This window comes from Canis aureus, chromosome 29 (assembly GCF_053574225.1).
Source record: "Canis aureus isolate CA01 chromosome 29, VMU_Caureus_v.1.0, whole genome shotgun sequence".
Taxonomy (NCBI): Eukaryota; Metazoa; Chordata; class Mammalia; order Carnivora; family Canidae; genus Canis; species Canis aureus.
In genome coordinates this window covers 13,769,375-13,788,401 of record NC_135639.1, presented here as the reverse complement: position 1 = coordinate 13,788,401, position 19,027 = coordinate 13,769,375, and the positions used below count along the sequence as shown (strand labels likewise).

Below are 19,027 nucleotides of genomic sequence, written 5' to 3'. Positions count from 1 at the left end.
TTCCTGGAAGCATCGTGCCAAGAAAGGCAATTATGGGCTCCTGTTCTTAAAGACCATTCAAAAGGAAAAATTAAAAGTGTCTCTGAACACCCACTTGAACCCATTTTGCCATCTATCACATATGCTTATGTTGGAGGTACACAAGAGGACCCTTCCCAACTGAGCCAACTATCCGATGGAGAAGCAAAATATGTCTTCAGCAGCAGCAATAAAGTAGATAACTCAAACTGCAGGTATTATTCTTTCAAATTTGCCTCACATAGTGAAATATGGGGATAACAGGAACACTTCTTGCGATTTTGATGCTTTATTTACTGAGCTAGGTAGTGAGTGTATGAATGTTTATGATCTTATTTTCTACACCTTTTGTATATTTGAAATAGAGATAGAAGAGAAGATCAAAATTGGTACATGGTTCTCACGTCTGAAATTAACCCAACATCAATTTTTTAACTGAGCCGGTCTCCAAACACCCTAAAAACACCAAAAGTCTTGCTTTCCTGGCCTAAGATACATACTTCTTCCATTACTTCTACAAGTTTGCTCTTGAGATTTTCCAATTCAATCGCTAATATCTTCTTCTCTTCCTGAACCGATACAATTTGATCTCGAAGTTCTGCATTTTGAAAGAAAAAATAAAAGGAGGGAAACAATATAAATAAAACTTATTTTTAAAAGAATCAATTTTGTAAAAGAACTGGATATGCCAGTCCCTGCGTAGCTTATGGTCAAGGTTACTTACCAGATAAAAGTAAAATGAAGAAGCAGAGAATGATGGAAATCTCACTTCTGTGCCCCTACATGCAGCCAAAGTTATTAATAATCTTATATCACACTATCTCACTGTGTTATTAAATGTACCAGATCATGTTTTCTCTGCATTCTAGCAAGCTCGTATTTTAGAAAACTCTCTGGCATTTTAGAAGTAAAATGTTTTAAGATTTCAGCAAAACAAATTAAGGCATTGTATTAATTTCCTATTTATTTTAAAATGGCCATGGGCTCTTGTCACAATAAAATGTAATAAACAATGGGGCAGTTGATAATTGGCAGAAAAAAATCCTGACCTGCTGCCAATTTATAGCACTCAAACATTATTTGAACAGACTCAAAATATAACCTATTTGAAAAAGGGTTAATTCTAGTAATTTTCTCTCCAAAGTTGTTGGTATTCTGTTTCTTAATTTATTTCATATTTTTTACTGTTGGAATTTAACGAAAACTCTTATTACCAAAATGAAAAAATTAGCAACCATTAAGTGCAAGAGCTTCTGGTGGTAGATCAAAGTTACTTTCACCACTCAAACAGTAAAAAACATACACAGAAGGGCAACTGGGCAGTCGATTGAGTGTCCGACTCTTGATTTTGGCTCAGATCATGATCTCAGGGTCCTGGAATTGCTGGAGTCAGGCTCCATACTCAGTGGGGAGTATGCTTGAGGATCCTTTTCCTCTGCCCTTCCCCTTGCTCATTCTTGTTCTCTCAAATAAATAAATCTTTTAAAATATATATATTATACAGATTAGCATAGTCTTAAATTGATGCCCAAGGACTCCAGTTTTGCTATTCAGGTTTTACCTGCTTTCAATTTCTTACCCTCTCCAAGGACAGTTAAAAAAAAAAATTCTCTGAGGTTATTTATAAATTGAATCAAACATCTACAGGAACCCGGCCTGGAGGAGTTCTCAGACACTTCTATCAAAATCACTTTCTCCAACGGCTAGCCTAATCCTGAAGGAAGAAATGACGGACTATCGCATCCAAGACCTAAGAGAAGGGGAGGATTACGGACAAAGGAAAATCCTGTCAACTTCTCCCTCTCCACCAACACAAATGTTATTTTGTCTTAGGTTAAGGGGGTGGAGGGCCAGATAAAGAGGGTTTTCTTATACTTCTCTCTACTTCCAACTGAAGTTTTATCTATGCCGACAAGCTGACAAGTATTGCTTCTGGCATACGCCTAATGCAAAAATGCCCTAAAAGTTATTGAGCTTCAGACTGCTTTCCTACATCTTTAATATAAACAGTATGTACATATAATCATGTATGTGTGTGTGTGTGTATATATATATATATAAAAAACATAAATAAAATTAAAGTGTATTTACTAGTGGTACCATGCGATACTACACCTCACGTTTCAACACATCAGTTGTCTAACAGTGTTTATGTTGGACACTGCATACTGCTCACAATTCAGTGTCTGAATCAGATGAGGAATCCTCTGAGGGCAGAGACTCCACAACGTGGGGAGGAATCTTCCCCAAAGATTCCAAAAAGGAACCAACAAATAGGAGGCACTGGCTAAATATGTTTTTATCTATTCTTTCTTTCACTTAACAAAAATAGCTCAACATATAGTCCATATTTTTAAGAATATTTACAGACTGGCTGTTTTCATCAAGATAATGCTTTCAAAAGTGCCTACTCCCAAACAAGAAAGTAATTCATAATGCACAAATGTGATGTCCTACAGTGATTGTCAACCAGGCAACTCCCTGGGAACATTTAACTCCAAAACTTTTTAAAGGAGGATCCAAGGCTAAAGTTCTCAGGTGATACCAATGGACAACCAGGGCTGAGAAATATCAGAAATACCCCCAGTGATGAAGCCAAGTCTCACCTTTGATCTGCTTCTGACACTGCACGGAGACACACGTTTCTGCAGTGCCTTCTGGGTCGGTGCTGGCATCTTCGTCATCAATGTTGATCTCCTCAGTGATTACATCTGGTCCCAGCTTGGCCATGTACAGCATGCTGATTCTTTTCAACGTTTTATTTTCTTTATTTAGCTAAGGCAAAATGCAAAAACAGTTATTTTACCAGCAGTCAAATGAGTGTCTTGGATTTTTAAACAATAGACAGATTAAGTGTATTTCTGTCCTTACATATTCATCAACACTCACAGCATGAACTAACAATTAGAAGATTCATGAAGTAAGGTTTTATTTACACTTTTAGCATTAAACTTATTAAAGACCTGCTGCCTGGATTACAGGTGGTGACATGGGAAAATGCTAGTTATCACTGATCATGTAAGAGGGCTGAAGATAAAGTATCAGTATAGACTTTGTCACTTCACGTGAGACCTGATGCCTGGATTACAGCCAATAGCATGGGATGATGCTAGTTATCACTGATAACACGAGAAGACTTAAGATAAGACACAAGTAGAGATTCAATCACATTTCAATTTATTCCATCCTTAATAGTCTCAATTAAGGCATTTTATTTCAAGAAAATGTTTTATTTGCTGCTGTGCACACTCTTTACATGTTTGTTAGCCCAGCCCTCCCTCTTCTCTGAACTCCACTACTTCTCTTCAGTGTCCCACAGGATCTCATGGGAACAGCTGTGTTCCCCCCAGGGAACCCCAGGGGCTCCCTCCCCCTCTGGAAGCAGCCCAACAAGTCAGGCACAAGAGCCCAGGCTCGGTCAGTCAGATCTCTTCTCTAGAAATTTGGAGGCTGGAACAGAGAGATGAGTTTCCTCCCACGCGTCTGGGTGGACAGAAGCTGCTGGCAACCACAATCCACTACTGAACTGAGGAACAAAGGAAGGTAGCCCAGAGCAAAGCCAAAAACGGAGCTGACTGCTGAGATAGGCCGAGAAAAATAATGGAAACAGGTTTCCCACAGGACTCTGGTCCATACTCGAAATGCTCCTAGCTCATGGATTCCAGTGGGATTCTCCAATATCCCTCATTAACAAATTCCTTTTTTTTCCTTTTAACAGTGGAAGAAAAGATATGTTGCTGTTATCTCTATATAAAGAGTTCTAATTCATAGCAGGAAAAAGAAATCCTAATTCATTAATGTATTTGTTATGTGCATATACATACTAGTGCAAAGCACACACAAAGACTAAACTTGGTCCAAAGTCCATAGAAGGAAAGTATGGTTGCCTTATGTTTTCTCTTCTCAAGACTAAAAAATAAAAGGTCTCCTCTGAACACATGAACGTAGAGAAATGCAACCTCTTTTCTTTTACTAAGAGCCAATGACCAGCAAGACAAGTTCTGAATTAAATAACTGACACTGGAAATAAATGCAAACAGAAACTTAATTCACTGGAAAGCTAACTAGCCTTCTCCACTTATAAACCTATGTCAGGGTAGGACGTGCTACTACTTGTCCGGTTCTGGTCCTTCATTTGTGATCATAATTAGGACCCTCACAGACTCCCTCAGGGAAAAGCCCAGACCATTTCAAACTGGGAGAGCTGATTCTCACCCACAACAACACTGAATCTAAATATATTTCAAGTAGCCTGGTCTAGAGCACAAGAGGTTTCCCTGACCTCTCTGGGGAATCAGGAAGAAATCTATTAGAAATGGCTAGGAACTTTTCCACAGATTCCCCCTGGGAAGTCTAGTGAACTCTACTGGGGGAATCTGACACAGTCTTTTTTTTCCCTGACCCCCACTGCATAACTCCAGCTTCTAGCTCCCCCAGTACATTAGGGGGATCAGGGATAAGATGGTAGCTCATGATTCCACGCCTCTCTCCCTAAAGATGAAATTCAAGGAAAGACTGTTGTAAGTCGCACCATGGATGCTACACCATGGCACTAGAGGCTCAAGGATCCTGGCCAATACTCAGACATGCCATCTTGTCTGAATGGCAGGAGAAAATAACAATTTAAGGAAAAAGTGAAAACATTCAAGCCTTCATTTGTAATTCTGCCTCCTAATACTTTAGTGGTTTCCAGCTTTGCACATTAGAGTCTCTAGAGAGCTTTAAAAAAAATCCCAGTGCACAGACTCTCCCAGACCCAAACCTCTGGCAGTGGAATCCAGCGCAGTACTCGCCCCAAGTTCTCAGGTGATGCTAACCCACATCAATATGACGAATCCTTGATATAGAGAAAGGCAATGCTGTAGTATCTGTTTCTATAAAATCAGAATTAAGAATTCTGCTCTATAATCCAATGTCTCTATCTCTAGAATAACCTCATCTTTCAGAGTAGTAGTCTCCTCATCAGCAAACTAAAGATAAAAATCACCTCTGCCCCATAACATGAAGATTGAATAAGATATGACACAGAAAGTGTTTAATACAGTGATGGACACACAGGAAAGTGTCAGCTGGTGTTAGCTCCTGACAGTAACAAAAGAGGTTTAGGTTGTGTGTCTGACTTTTCTTTGGGAATACTTTACCAGCTAGTTTTCTTCAACCAAGATATATATACCCATGCAATTTTTTCTTCCTCTGGGATACTCACAAAAGCACAAAAATACTAATTTTTTTCTACCTGGTCCTTAATATGCTCATTCCTAGGCCACTGTCAGAATCATACTTAATAACCTGATTGTTAACAGTTCTACCATCAGAAGAGTTTAATGCCTTTCTCCGTCAAGCCAGGCACCAAAATCCACCAGCACTATCTGGCTATACTACAACTACTCTATTTAACAAAGTTACTAACTCAAGAAAAAAGCCATATATGGGGCACATGGCTGGCTCAGTCAGTAGAGCATGCTTTGATTCTTGATCTCAGGGTCATGAGTTCAAGCCCCACATTGGGTGTGGAACCTATGCTTTAAAAAAAAAAAAAAAAAAAAGGGAAAAAAAGCCACACAGAAAATTTCAGAAGTATTCTCTGAAACATCATTCTCACATTCTGAAGGAAGAAAATAAGATTTATATACATAAAGATCTCATGACCACATTAAATGCATATTTTTGAAAACTCTGAATTCACAAATTTTGGCTAAGCAATTTCACTGAAGTTATTATTCATCAAGTTATATATGTTAATGGCATGCTAATTGTTTTGTGGAATCATTCTAAGTCCAAAAGCAAAAATAAATCTTTTATAACCGTACAAGTAACAGAATCTTCTACTACATTCAAATTTAAATAGTTTTTATATTGGGTGCAGCTTAATAAATATTTAAAGATACGAAATAAGCAAGTTAAACAGGACTTGGACCATATGGTTTAAAGAACTGGTCTATATTTATCAGTTTAACCTACACATTTTACCAAAGTATCCACCCTTGCTTTTAAGAAAATTATGCAAATTGCATCTTAAGAATTAAACATTCCATTTGTCATTAATTTGAGAGCAAAGATTTAAAAAAATAGGAATAAATTTATAGAAACTTTGCTGCTTTAAAAATGGAATCTAATTTTTAAAATGACAATTGGGATACCTAAATCAGGATGTGCTACTTATCGATCACACATATAATAAAGCTTCCAAACTTTGCATTCAAAGCTGTAGTATTAAAAAAAAAAAAAAAAAAAAAACAAAGCTGTAGTATTCTCCAGATCCAGTGAGCACATCTATAGGTTTTTTTACTTGTTTTTTTTTTTTTTTTATTCCAAGTCCCACGAGGGACTTGTATCCTCGAAAACAAACCATATGACCATTTTCGAAAGACTTTGTAAAGACTAGAGGACAAACCGAGTAAGTGAAGGATCCTACTGTCAAGGTGAAATTATAAAACTGACTTTTGAGATTAGTAACACAGTGGTTTATAATAACCAGGGACGAACACAACAGTCACCTAGCAGCTTTCTCAGCACACAGCTGGCCTGGGCTGCACACCCTGCATCAGTGAGTCTGGGGTATTCTTAAGAAATCAATGCTGGTCCACCCTGACACTTAGGACAAGGCAACTGTAGCTCAGAGAGGTGCATTCTCTTGCTCAAAATCACCTGGCAGTTTAAAAAAGGAAGGAGGGGATCAAATCTTTTTTTAAAGAGGCCTGTAAAAACCCATGAGTAGAGTGCTTCATGAAAAAAGGAAAGTCCGCCCCATTCTCCCCGCAGACCTAACTCTAGTCCATCCTGTCATTTAAGATGAGACTACAGCAATGCGGAGACCAGAACTAGTAACTTGCCCAAAGTCACATATGCCCCAAATGACATCACTGGGAATAAAACCTGTATATGCTGCCTCCCAAACCCTTGCTCTCCATTAACTCATTCAGTCCTGCGAGGTAGTCAGGTTCGCACCTTGCATGTACCGTTGGCGACAGGGATACTTAGCAATGGCAAGAGAAAATACAAGGACTGTCCTTAGCCACTGCAAGATTCAGAGCAGCTGGTATGCTCCAAATACATTTTTTTCTCCTTGTTCCAAAAGGAGGAATAAAGGATATGAGAAGAGAATTCACACAGTTTTATGGACCAGTGAACACTTAGTGAAGTGTAACACAAAAGAAGTGATGGGAGAGCACCCATACTATGATTGTTTTAAAAGCAATGGCCTGTATTGCTATGTATTCTTCAAAGGAGTAACAGAAGTTGCATGCACACGTTTATATTCTTAGGTTCCGACTGCATTATCTTATGAATTCTAATGTAGTGTCATTACACAAACAATTAAGCAAATACCTCTAGCAAGCACACTGCTAATGCACACAAATTAAATAGAGATATACAGACAGACTGGCTGATTGATTTGCAGAATTTCAGTCACATCCAAAGACATACTTTGGAGGTAGGTGATGGGGAAGAGAGGAAGACACACAACTGGCATTACTAATGATATTTGGTTAAAAATTGCTGTAATCCATTTTCTGATGAAGTGGTTCAGATGCATTTTACCCAACCCCAAAAACGTAAGACAGAGATAAAAACATTCTTTAATAATAATGTACTTCTGATGAGATAGAATATAGAAAATTATACTCTTGGTAAATTCATCAGCTAGAAGCAATCAGTGGAGCACTGGAGGTCACCTTTAGCATGCCCTCGCTCTGCTTTCACAAATAATCACCTGAAACGTACGGCTGGAGGCCGACTTTAAATCAAACGTGAAAACACTCATTGCTCCTTGATGTCACACCAGGTTAGTTTTAAACTTGGCGAATGTTTGCACCCAATGCACAGCCACATAGAAAGTCCAGCTGAACACACTAGCCTGGGGCCATTTTTCAGAGGCAAAAATCACAAATGCTGAAATGCACACTACAAAATGCCCCTTTTACAATCGATATGACCTAGGCACTAAGATCTGTACCTAATCCTATTCCAGGATTTTCAAAACTTACGACACTTTTTCCTCCTCATCCAAAGAGAGACCGTTGATTAGGAGAGCAAAAGCGAAGAGAGGCCACTCTGCAGAAAAGCAAGTTGAAATTAAAAAACTCAAGTAGAGAATTCCCTTATTTGAAGAGTCTCACCTTTGTTGCCAGAGCTTCAGCACTTTCTCGACAAGTCTTCTCTATTTCAAGATGGTTCTGCATAAAATTGACTTCCTCTATAACCATGTGAGAAACTAGGAATGAGGGGAAAAAAGTCTCAGCATTCAGAGATTAGTCAGCGATTCCAGAAGCCCACACATTGCATCCCATGACTCAGAATACTTCAATTCTTTAGCTAGCCAGACCTTCAGCTATTGAGGGGGGGACAGGATGAGAGGGGGGAGTCTTGAAGATGCTGCCCTGATTAAATCTTAGCTAATATGTGAATGTGGAGCAGGAAAATAACACAATGAAGAGCCTTTACTGCTAGCGCACACATTTTTAAGAAAGCTAGTTAGGATGTTTTAAGTTTTTTTTTCCCCTATGTAGCTGTACACATAGCCACAGATACGTCCACTTAGACAAAAGAATCTCTTCTAAATAAAAAGTGGCAAACACGATTTTTCCTTTTCTTAGCAGGACAGAACACGTGGGTCTAATACAGAAAATCTGCTAATGAAAAATTTCAAAAAATAAATCTTAACTTGATCTTCTTAACTGGAATAACCATGTGGCAGTTGAGCTGAGGTCAGAATGCAACAGCCTTCTTTATGAGTGAGTGACAAAGTAGTTACAATTATTTAATAAATTCCGGGGCAGAAAAGTGTAGCAACAAGAGTTATGTATTCTACGATGATGACAGCAGATGTTTCTTGCATCACAGACCATCAGGAAGATTGGAAGAAAAAATACAATTTTACAGTACACTTTACCAATGCTTGAAAAATAGTAATTTTCAGGTTCTTTTAGTAGCTGGTTTATAGAAATTGAGATTCAAAGGTACAAAGTGATTTAGAACTTGCATTATACTTTGAAGATCAAGTAAAAGAAAAGTGCCAATTCCTTTCACCCATACTTCTAGTTAAAAGAAAATGTTCAGAATCTTAAACTTAACTGTAAACGTGTATACTTATTGACATTTGTTTGGCTTAAAAAAGAAAAATTAAGTATACCCAAATGTGAAACCCAACAAAGTTAGGCAAAAAGCACACTGGGCTCACATAACACAAAGAGAGATTACTTTTGCTTCATTTAAGCTTAATTAACCTGCAATTATGATTAAACTCAGGGGAAAAAAAATTTCTCTCCAAATTAAATACAAAAATGTATTACTTCCTAAGTCTGTCCAAAGTTCTTATTATGTTAATATTCAAATTCATAAAGCAGCACTAAATGGCCAGAAACATCTCTAACCTTGACATTTTTTCAGGGGTAATAATAATCTGCAGCAAATGCAGGCCAACCAAAAACCACTTAACTAATTAGTAGTTGCAGTCACCGAGAAAAACATGAATCAACACTGTTATTACAAGTGGCACATTTGAGTGGCATCTAATTATGACTTGATGAGCACGATACTTGCATTATCAACATTACTACTGCATCCCATCAGGTCCTAAAAGCTGCTGATGGCACTGACTTCGAGAAACTCCCACTCAATGGTACAGCAGCACCCAACAATCGGCTTGGCAGGGGCCCCCCTCACTAAATGACACGTTAAGCGTAATTACTGGTAGACATTGTAAATAAACAGGATTGGAAGTGAAAATTGTACCAAGTGCATAAGACACAATCTGACACATTGGAAGTGGCAGCCTTAATTGAGAGTTTCTTTGACTGCTCAAGATCATTTCAACTGCATTTCTCAGAGGACAGTGATTATAACTGTGGAGACAGACGGCATAATGGTATCAGCACTGCTGACAGAGCAGTGAATTAAATTGTATCTGCTGTTGTGTGAAAGCCTTGATGAGAGGTACAGATGCCTTAGTGGTCTTATCATTATAACACAATGGTCATGTTGTCATCAACCTTTCTGGCTCCAATTGAAAAGAAATGATTGTGTGTTGAGGCTCTGCCCCCCTTTCCACGCCACCCCCCTCTCCTCTTCTATCTCTTGTTCTGAATAGAACCAATTTTCAGAGAGCTATGAAATCACGCAATAGGTCCTAAAATGCAGCTGCTTGGCATACAAACGGGTCCCCATTAAACTGGAATCACACACAATATGTGTTTATGCCAGAAGAACAAATAGAAGCTGAACACAGGCCAAGTTTATTCACACACACAAAGCCCATGTAGCTCTTCATCAATATAATTGCCTTTTATATTGTAGTTTAAATAATAGGCTCTATTATTTCCTTAAAATCCTAATATTCTTGGCATTTTATCACTATGTTTACAAGGTAGGTTCTTCAAAAATGTGAAGGAAAGAGAAAAGAAACCTATACAATTTTTACAACATCAAATATTACTTTGAATTTTTAGCCTTAACTACTTGACTTCTTCTGCCACAATCTGGTATTTCCACTATCATAACAAAAACATAAACACTCTGCATGTTTCATAGGAATTTGACTTTTTATTCAATAACATTCTTGCTCATGGAAGAGTAAGAAAAATCATTCCACCATAGCAAGGTGTAGGCCCAGCAAAAAGAAAAAAGACCACACACACTTATTTTCTGAACATTGTGTAAAAGGCTGCCCTGTAATTTAACTTGATAACCTTACATAGGCAGCACTAGCCCACATTTTCTCTAATCCTCATACAGCAGACCCCATCAGACAGGTTGTTGTTGTTGTTTTAATCTCTGCCTCTTAAAAGGAAACAGTAAAAAATCAAAAGTTGGGCTTTCATTTCTAGTTTAAAAAATTATCTCAATGCTAAATAGGGAGCAAAGAAATCTATCGACTTTCTAGATTCAAAAGAAAAGAATATATTTCAGAGGGCATTTATGTCCTTAAAAAGCACGGTCCCATTTCTAAAACCAAAAGTCAGGTTACGTGACACAAAACAGAAATTTTTGTAGTATATAATTTTATTTGCACCTTTCAAACAATGGAAGTTTAAAAAACCTTTAATTGTTCACTTAGTGATTTGCCGTATGGTGCTGAATTCAGGCTTGTCTCATAATATCCACAGGCCATGACCACTACACCTAAACTATCTGTAATTTGGATGGCATGAAAGTTTAAAAAAGAATAAAGATGAATCCTAGTCTTTTAGAAATACTAACTGAAATATTTATGATGAAATTATCGTCATTAAATGATATGATGAATGGAATTCATTTCAAAATACTCTGAGGCGGGATGTATGGACACAGAGATGAAAGTAGCCTGGCCAAGAGTTGGTTAACTGTTGAAGTTCTATGATGGATACATAGGGGTCCGTTGTAATATTTTTTCACTTTTGTATAAGCTTGATATTTGTCATAATAAAAGTTGTTTTTAATGACTCTGACAACTCAGAAGCATAACCTAAAAGTACATCCATTATTGCTTTCATCAGTCTAGTTGAATTAGTAAAGTTTGTTTTTCCTCTTCACGACACGCTTACATACTTGCCATCATGGAATGCATCACCCTGTAGGGCAACTGGGCTTTTCTCTCTTTCACTTGTGTCTGTCTCTAATTATCGGCAAGCATGACAGCAGAGATTTTGCTTTACTCACGTCTGACTCTTCTACCTAGCAAAATGCTACGTATAAACTAGGTAGTCATGTGTGTTTGTTTGAATGGCTGGAAAAATCTACCAGGCCTACGTTCATCACACCTCTTTACAAGCATGTTCTCTTTAGAACATAACTGCTTAGGACACAATACCATCACCAACTATTGGGCTTATTGTGTGCCCAGCCTGTGCTTCATCCTTTCCATGTGCTCTGTCCTGAATCCTCACGATGGTCTTACGAGGTAGGTATCATGACAGCAACTTTATATTGGAGAACACTGAAGCCCAAAAAAGTCAAGTAACATGTATCTCAAATTACAGAGTTCTAACTGGTAAAGCCCAGCCAAACCAATTTCTAGGTGACTAATTTTCTCGGTTTCTCTCTAACTTGTATTTAAAAGTGACACCACCAACGGTACTGCCCTCAGTAGCACTCCTCTCCAACCAGCCAACTCTCAGCAATATTTAGATGCAGGACGTCTCTGAAGTGTATGTGGTAAACACACTGTAAGTTCTCCTGCAACGTCAGATTTTTTGAAAGGTATCCACATAGTGTGAAAACAGTGATGAGAGCTGGCAGGTGTGCAGGAAAACGGGTGTGTCCCAACACACAGCAAAGGCTCTCATATTCTGTCTGAAGGACCAGAAAAGCCTTTAGTTACTTCTTCTGTCACACGAATCTGTCTTCCTAGGGAACGTGGCTTTGCTATGAGAAAGGCTGAGGCCCTGGGAGAGGGCAGAGAATGGAGTAACATGGATGAACCAGCTAAGAAGAGCATGCCAAGCTAGGTGAGTTGAGCCCCACAGCCTAGGAGAGCTCATTCAGCTGCTCTTCCCTCACTTTGAGATGTGCACCTGGCAGGTAAATGTAATAGGAAGGCAGATTTCAACTTGGCACCCACACATACTCTCCCCCTCCCCAGAGCTGCCCCACGTGTCAAGGCCAGTGTCTGAAGGGCACTCAAGCTCTGGATGGGGATAGTGAATGAGATGTAGCAGCAGCTAACATTTATTGAGCACTCAAACTATAATGCCAGGCAAATTATAATGCCAGGCACTGTGTTCAGCACTTTTTACATGAATTATCTCATCTAATATTGAACAGCCCTTGAGGCAGGGTCATTTATTCCAATTTTACTAAGGCAGAAACTGCTCAGGACTACATGGATTTACATGGTGGTCTTTACTGGTGGGAACTGATCTATTACCTTCCAAATTTGAAACTCTACCCTCTGTTCCAAAGTCATCAACTATTTACCCCAGACACAATGTTTTAACAAATATTTATAGTTTTCGTCATCCCCATTTCCTGTTCTTTTGAGACGGAGTCAAGAGTCAGCATTCTGTTCTGCCATCCGAACTTTAATTAAGCAGACTTACAGTAAGTCAAAACTTCAATGAATACAACAATAAAGATCATTGTACTACCTTTTCAATGGATTCTCTCATGCTTTGAGTTGCTCATAAGGAAAAATGTGAATTTTTAAAACTATCAAAGATATTTAGAGTTAGAGACAAAGGAAGTGGGAGAGGAAAGGAGTTTACGGGTTACTCTACAGGTAGGCTGATTTGGGGGGAAGCGCCTTCCATTTCTGCATAATGCAAGAGGCCAAATGCCCACTAGCTGCCCAACAAAAGCATTTTATGTTAAGCCCAACCATAAGAACTTGAACTATCCCCACTACGCAGAGCATGCCAACCCCCCATCAATAATTAATTTGAGAACATGAATTGGTAACAATATCAGTGGCACAACTCTCTCAGTGTGACTTGGTGTCAGCCAAAGTGTAAGCACATCCCATTGATCCTGCATTAGGGAAGAAGAAAGTCCTACACAGTTGCAATTCATACATTCACAAATAAGAGATATTTCTGTCACAGCATATTGGCCTCCAAAGAAAAGTAACATCAACCATATTTCCCTGGGATTTTGTTACAGCCAGACACTTGAAATAAACTGGTTACTGAAATCAACTATAATGTTTCATTCTCGTGGCTGTTTAACCTTCAACAAGAAGAAAATGTTTTGCTGTGTAGTTACCAAGTCAACATTTCATGATTTAATGGAACAACCTAATACAGCATCTGCAAAAAGATGGAGAAAGACCCTGTTTCCAAGAGGGAGGATCATCTTTTCCTGCTAAGGTCTGGTCCTTTTCCAATGACCTATTTCCTTCTGATCATTCTGAGCGCCATCAGATACCTTCTATCTTAGGGGCAAGGTAATGACAGATTTGCAGGAAATGCTACAAAAATAGCATAGCAAAAATTTAGAAGATTTATTACAACTTTTGTGGGAATACCACATGCCTTAGAGAGAGGGCCATTTCAAACATTCAAAAATGTGTAAGTTCTGTGAGCCAGAATTCCTTTTCTATGAATTAATGTAAGAAACAAATCAGACCACTGTACAGACATATAAGAATACTTGACATGGTATCACTTAAAATATCCAAAATTCAGAAATAATCCATCTATCGCTGAAAGAATGTTGAAATAAATTGGGGTACTATCGTGTAATAGAATACTAACACTAATATACAGCTCTATCAACATGCAGAGATGACCGTGATATACTGCTTCCTGAAAAAAGCAGGCTGCAAACTGAATGTAAAGCATGCCTTTATTTTTGTAGACATATGTATTGAGCACAGATAAGAGACCAAGAAAGACTATAAAATATTAACATTAACATTGTCTTTTCTCCAAGAGTCAAGATAACAAGTAATCTTTGTTCTCCTTTAACTGTTCTGCATAGTAAAAATTTTAGAAGTGCAAACTGTTTTTTATAATAACATGAAACAATAATGCTCATTCCACTTGTTTGAAAATCACAGTAATGCCAGAACTTTCGGGGAGGGGGGAGAGGACAAATGGGAAGACAATTCTCGCTTTCTTGGATGTCTAAGACAGCAGCAACCGAACACAGGGGACATGCCTACCCACATAATTCCCAAACAGAGTTATGTGTGTTATAATAATTCCAATGAAATGCTTACATACTTTTCTGAAATTCCTCCAGTTTTTTAACAGCTTCATCTCGTTCTTGCCTAATTTTGTCACACTGAAATGAGAAAACACAGAAATGTTAAATTTGTATCACAAGTTTGGGAAGGCAAGAAAGAGCAAACATAAACAGTAACAATTTTATGAAAAGAAAACAAAAATTAAAAACCCTTTAAAAGCATTAATGTTCACATGGTACTTATTGGTACTTATTCTCCTCAACCAGCATGGTCTTTGTACCATTTGCGTCTGTCCACTTGCCTTGGACCTTCTAAGATACTGAGTCATCATCTTACTGCTCATTATCTCCTCAGGAACAAAACAATTTAACATTCTTGAGTTCAAATTACTTATTCTTAAAGAAAATATTATTCTTAAAGAAAATATATGTGCCTCTTATTAAGTAGGTATTTTGCTAATACAGTGAACACCCCATGCAACTACAGGTCAGATTCTCTGAAACTGGGTAGGGAGGAACTCTCCAGAACTCTTCAGAACACTGATGCACAACCAGAAGTGACCCCTACAGAAGACAAACTGCTGTTGGGCACCCCTTGAAATCTTCAGTTGAGGAAAAAAATGTCTTCGTATCCTTAGAATTCCAAATAGAAGGTAGCAAACTAAAATGAGAGAAGATAAAATATTCCACAATAAGCATATATCATTCACATAAACTAATTTTTACTTTTAAAAGGTGGAAGGACAATAAAAAAATAAAAATAAATAAATAAAAGATGAAAGGAACATTAGGAGGAGGTAAGATCATAAAAAGTAAAAGTAACTATTAAAGTATGAAGATATCTTATTGGTATAGAAATGAGTATCCATTAGTTTATTTTAACAGGCCCTCAAGGTATTAATGATTTTTATAAAAACCTCATGTTCATTATGAGGACTGATTCAACTTACTGGGAATTTCACAAAACAGGTTAAGTATAACACATTGTAGGAAGATTTTCATCAAGTCTAAAACTTTAAAAAGTGATTTTTAACTATTAATAGTAATAATTAAAAGTTGAATGGTCTAGGGCAGCCTGGGTGGCTCAGCGGTTTAGCGCCACCTTCAGCCCAGGGCGTGATCCTGGAGACCCAGGATCGAGTCCCACGTCGGGCTCCCTGCATGGAGCCTGCTTCTCCCTCTGCCTGTGTCTCTGCCTCTCTCTCTCTCTCTCTGTCCCTCATGAGTAAATAATAAAATATTTTTTAAAAAATTTTTTGAATGGTCTATACTATACACTATAAACTATAATGAGGGTCGTGTGAGTAAAGCACAACTTTAAATTATATTTTAATCCTACCCTGCCAGATAAATACATTGGGATTTCATGCTTTTGGATATTTTTTATTTTAAATTTCAATGGGTAGGGACGCCTGGGTGGCTCAGCAGTTGAGTGCCTTCGGCTCAGGGCAGGATCCCAGGGTTCCGAGATTGGATCCTACTTTGGGCTCCCTATAGGGAGCCTGCTTCTCCCTCTGCCTATGTCTCTGCCTGTCTCTCTCATGAATAAATAAATAAATCTTTAAAAAAAAGTTTCAGCGGCTAAAAAATTATGATGCCACTGATAACTTGGTAAACCTAAACTAAGACAGTGACACAGTTTCATCCAATAGACTGGAAGAAACTGAAAAGGTTTGCTTTCAGGAGCTGAAAACTCTCACACACTGCTGGCAGGAGTGTCAACTACATAACTAGCTTGGAAACAAACTTAACTAGTTTGGGAACAAACTATCAAAATTGAAAATAAACATATACTATGACTCAGCAATTCCACTTCTATTTTTTTTTCTTAAGGTTTTATTTTTAAGTCATCTCTATACCCAGAGTGTGGCTCAAACCCACCACCCCTGTGATCAAGGGTCACATGCTCTTCCAAATGAGCCAGCCGGGCCCCCTGCAATTCCATTTCTGGATTCTAATACTAGAATATCTAGTAATGTGTATGAGATGATGTTTACGCACACAATCGGCATGAATAATAACAATAAATCATGGTATATTCATATAATGCACTAGAGAACAGTGAATGAATGAATGTAAGCTGCATGTATCAACGTATACTTCAAAAGCCATAATGGTGAATAAAAGGCTTTGGAGAATCCATGTCAATATATACCTTAAGCAAATAAAATCACTTAATATACTTATATTGTAAATGTACATTTCATGATCCATATACAAAAACACAAAATAGAAGAATAGGTACCAAACTTATCATGGTAGTTATCCCATAAAATACAGGGAAGGGGAAGGGACCCAGAGCGGGATGACACAGAAGATCTTCAATTTTATCTGTAGTACATTTTTAAGTTTTGTTTTTAAATAACAGTTAGTTAGTTAGTTAGTTAGTTAGTTATTTTCAGAGGGAGAGAGCACACAAGAGCAGGGGGAGGGCAGAGAGAGAAAGAGCATCTCAAGCAGACCCTGCACTGGGTGCAGAGCCCAAAGGGGGGCTCAATCCCCAGACCCTGAGATCACAACCCGAGCAGAAACCGGAGTCAGATGCTCAACCAACTGAGCCACCCAAGTGCCCCAGAATAACAGTTATTTTTGTGGGTTACATATTTGTTTTGTTATTCTCTGCCCTTTTCTGTGCTTTTAAACTGTTGTTTTTTTTTTTTTAATTAAAAAAATTAAGTCAAACAGTTCGGTTCTCCCCGTTAATGTCTCAAGAACTGAAACTTGCAAAAGCCTATCTCCATTCATTTGGGTATATCCATTCTGGCAAGAGTACATGAAACAAGTGCTAGTGCTAAATTAGCAAGGCTGTTTACTAAATCCTGACTTAGACCCTCCATAAGGAGGACCATTTCCTTCCAGAAGAAGCGTATTCTTTCATGAAGGCTTGAGGAATCTCTCCTCTATAAAAAAGTAATGCTGTCTGATATAGTTTCTAGTTCCAACCTAACAGATAAACTGTATTTATTGTTTTGGGGGGTTTAAAATTCTAAACAGTAGAGTTCTGGATTCTCAAGCTTTATGAGATCCTTCTACCCACCAGACAGAGTTAACACATAATTTTAGGAGACTTAAGCTAACCAGTTGTTTCAGGAATATTCTTCTTGTTTTCTAGAATGTGGCTTATTTATGTTGTACTTCCTCAATCACCTCCGGCAATGCATAGTTTAGTCTAAAGCACAAAAAGAAACATAATTTCTGACCAGACTCACACTGCTGAGTTATGATTGCCAAATGAAATATATCTGGAGTTTTACTTTCAAATTAACTTCATATTTCTTCATCTGGCATTTCTGAAGCTGTAAGATGCCCTGTGAAAAAACTGTCTTTACTTAAGAATTGGTGCTTGGGAGCCTTGCCCCTGACCTAATACCACTTGGATTCTTCTATATACCTCTCAAAGCTCCACCTCAAGGAACCAGAGGTTAATTTACTTAAACCAAAAGCTGGAGTTTTCACTGGCACTTTGTATGACAAGAGCATTAAACAGGACGGCACACTACCTAATTAGATTTGAAAAAGCCCACCAAATGACATCACACAGCAACCACCAATGCAGCCACCACTTACTGGTCACGAACAACACATGGCAATTTTAGGTAGACTTAGACCAGCTTCCTAGAAGGAAAGCTTTATACCCATGCTCTCTGCTCATAAGGCCCAGGTTAATAACAGATCTCAACATCACAATCCTATTGCATCATGCCAGTAACCAGTTTCCATCATCCAGCCGTATGTTTTTACAGGAACCCTACAGACATCACCAGAGAATTCAGAAGCTGTCACCCAACCCCAGCTGTATTCTATCAGGGGTCTTCATGTTGCTTTGCTTTCTATTTTCTGCAACCACATTATGATAGAACTGGCAGCCACAGAATTTACCATCTGCTATGGATACTGAAAGGGGTGTGTGTTGGGGGGAGGGGGGGGCCTATGCATAACGGCAAATGCAGCTGACTTATTCCCAACCAGAGCTGAACAAAATATGAAGGACGTACCCGTTTACTAAGCAGAAATCCAAACATCCGCTTATTTCATCATTTTAGGTCAACTCAAAAAAATATCTTGCAACCTTTGTCTCATTCTACCCACAGAGGGAAACCAGCAAGGATTCTGGGCCTCTACAGGAGAATGTTAGATCTCTGTGTCCAGCAGAAGCCCCGCACCCATCCTGCCCCTTCCTCTACCCTGCCCACGCAGCTGCGGCATTTGTAGAAACTGCTTCTTTTTGTGTGAGAATTGCTCATGAAGACTTTGCAATGGCAACAGATGTGAGGGCCCACATCACTTAATCATGATGCCCAGCAACTCTCTGGATAGCCTGCGGCTGGGGTAGAACCCGGCAACAGGAGCCCTGGCTACTTTCAAGAAGCTGGATGACACGAGGTCTCTTCTAGAGTCTATTTTGGCT

The 19,027-nt window shown here is 38.5% G+C and overlaps 1 protein-coding gene across 3 annotated transcripts in view; it reads right to left on the bottom strand.

The window, feature by feature from the left end:
- The window catches only part of SHTN1 (shootin 1), a 96,922-nt gene that overhangs the window by 57,740 nt on the left and 20,155 nt on the right, over positions 1 to 19,027 (bottom strand). For 2 of the 3 annotated variants that reach the window (XM_077877494.1, XM_077877495.1), the window contains exons 3-5: positions 14,658 to 14,718; positions 2,625 to 2,793; positions 519 to 616 (exon numbers count right to left, since the gene is read on the bottom strand). In XM_077877494.1, coding sequence (XP_077733620.1) covers positions 519 to 616; positions 2,625 to 2,793; positions 14,658 to 14,718 — 328 coding nt within the window. Of the gene's footprint in view, positions 1 to 518; positions 617 to 2,624; positions 2,794 to 8,138; positions 8,234 to 14,657; positions 14,719 to 19,027 lie in introns of all 3 variants that reach the window. The other variant, XM_077877493.1, reaches the window with a different exon arrangement.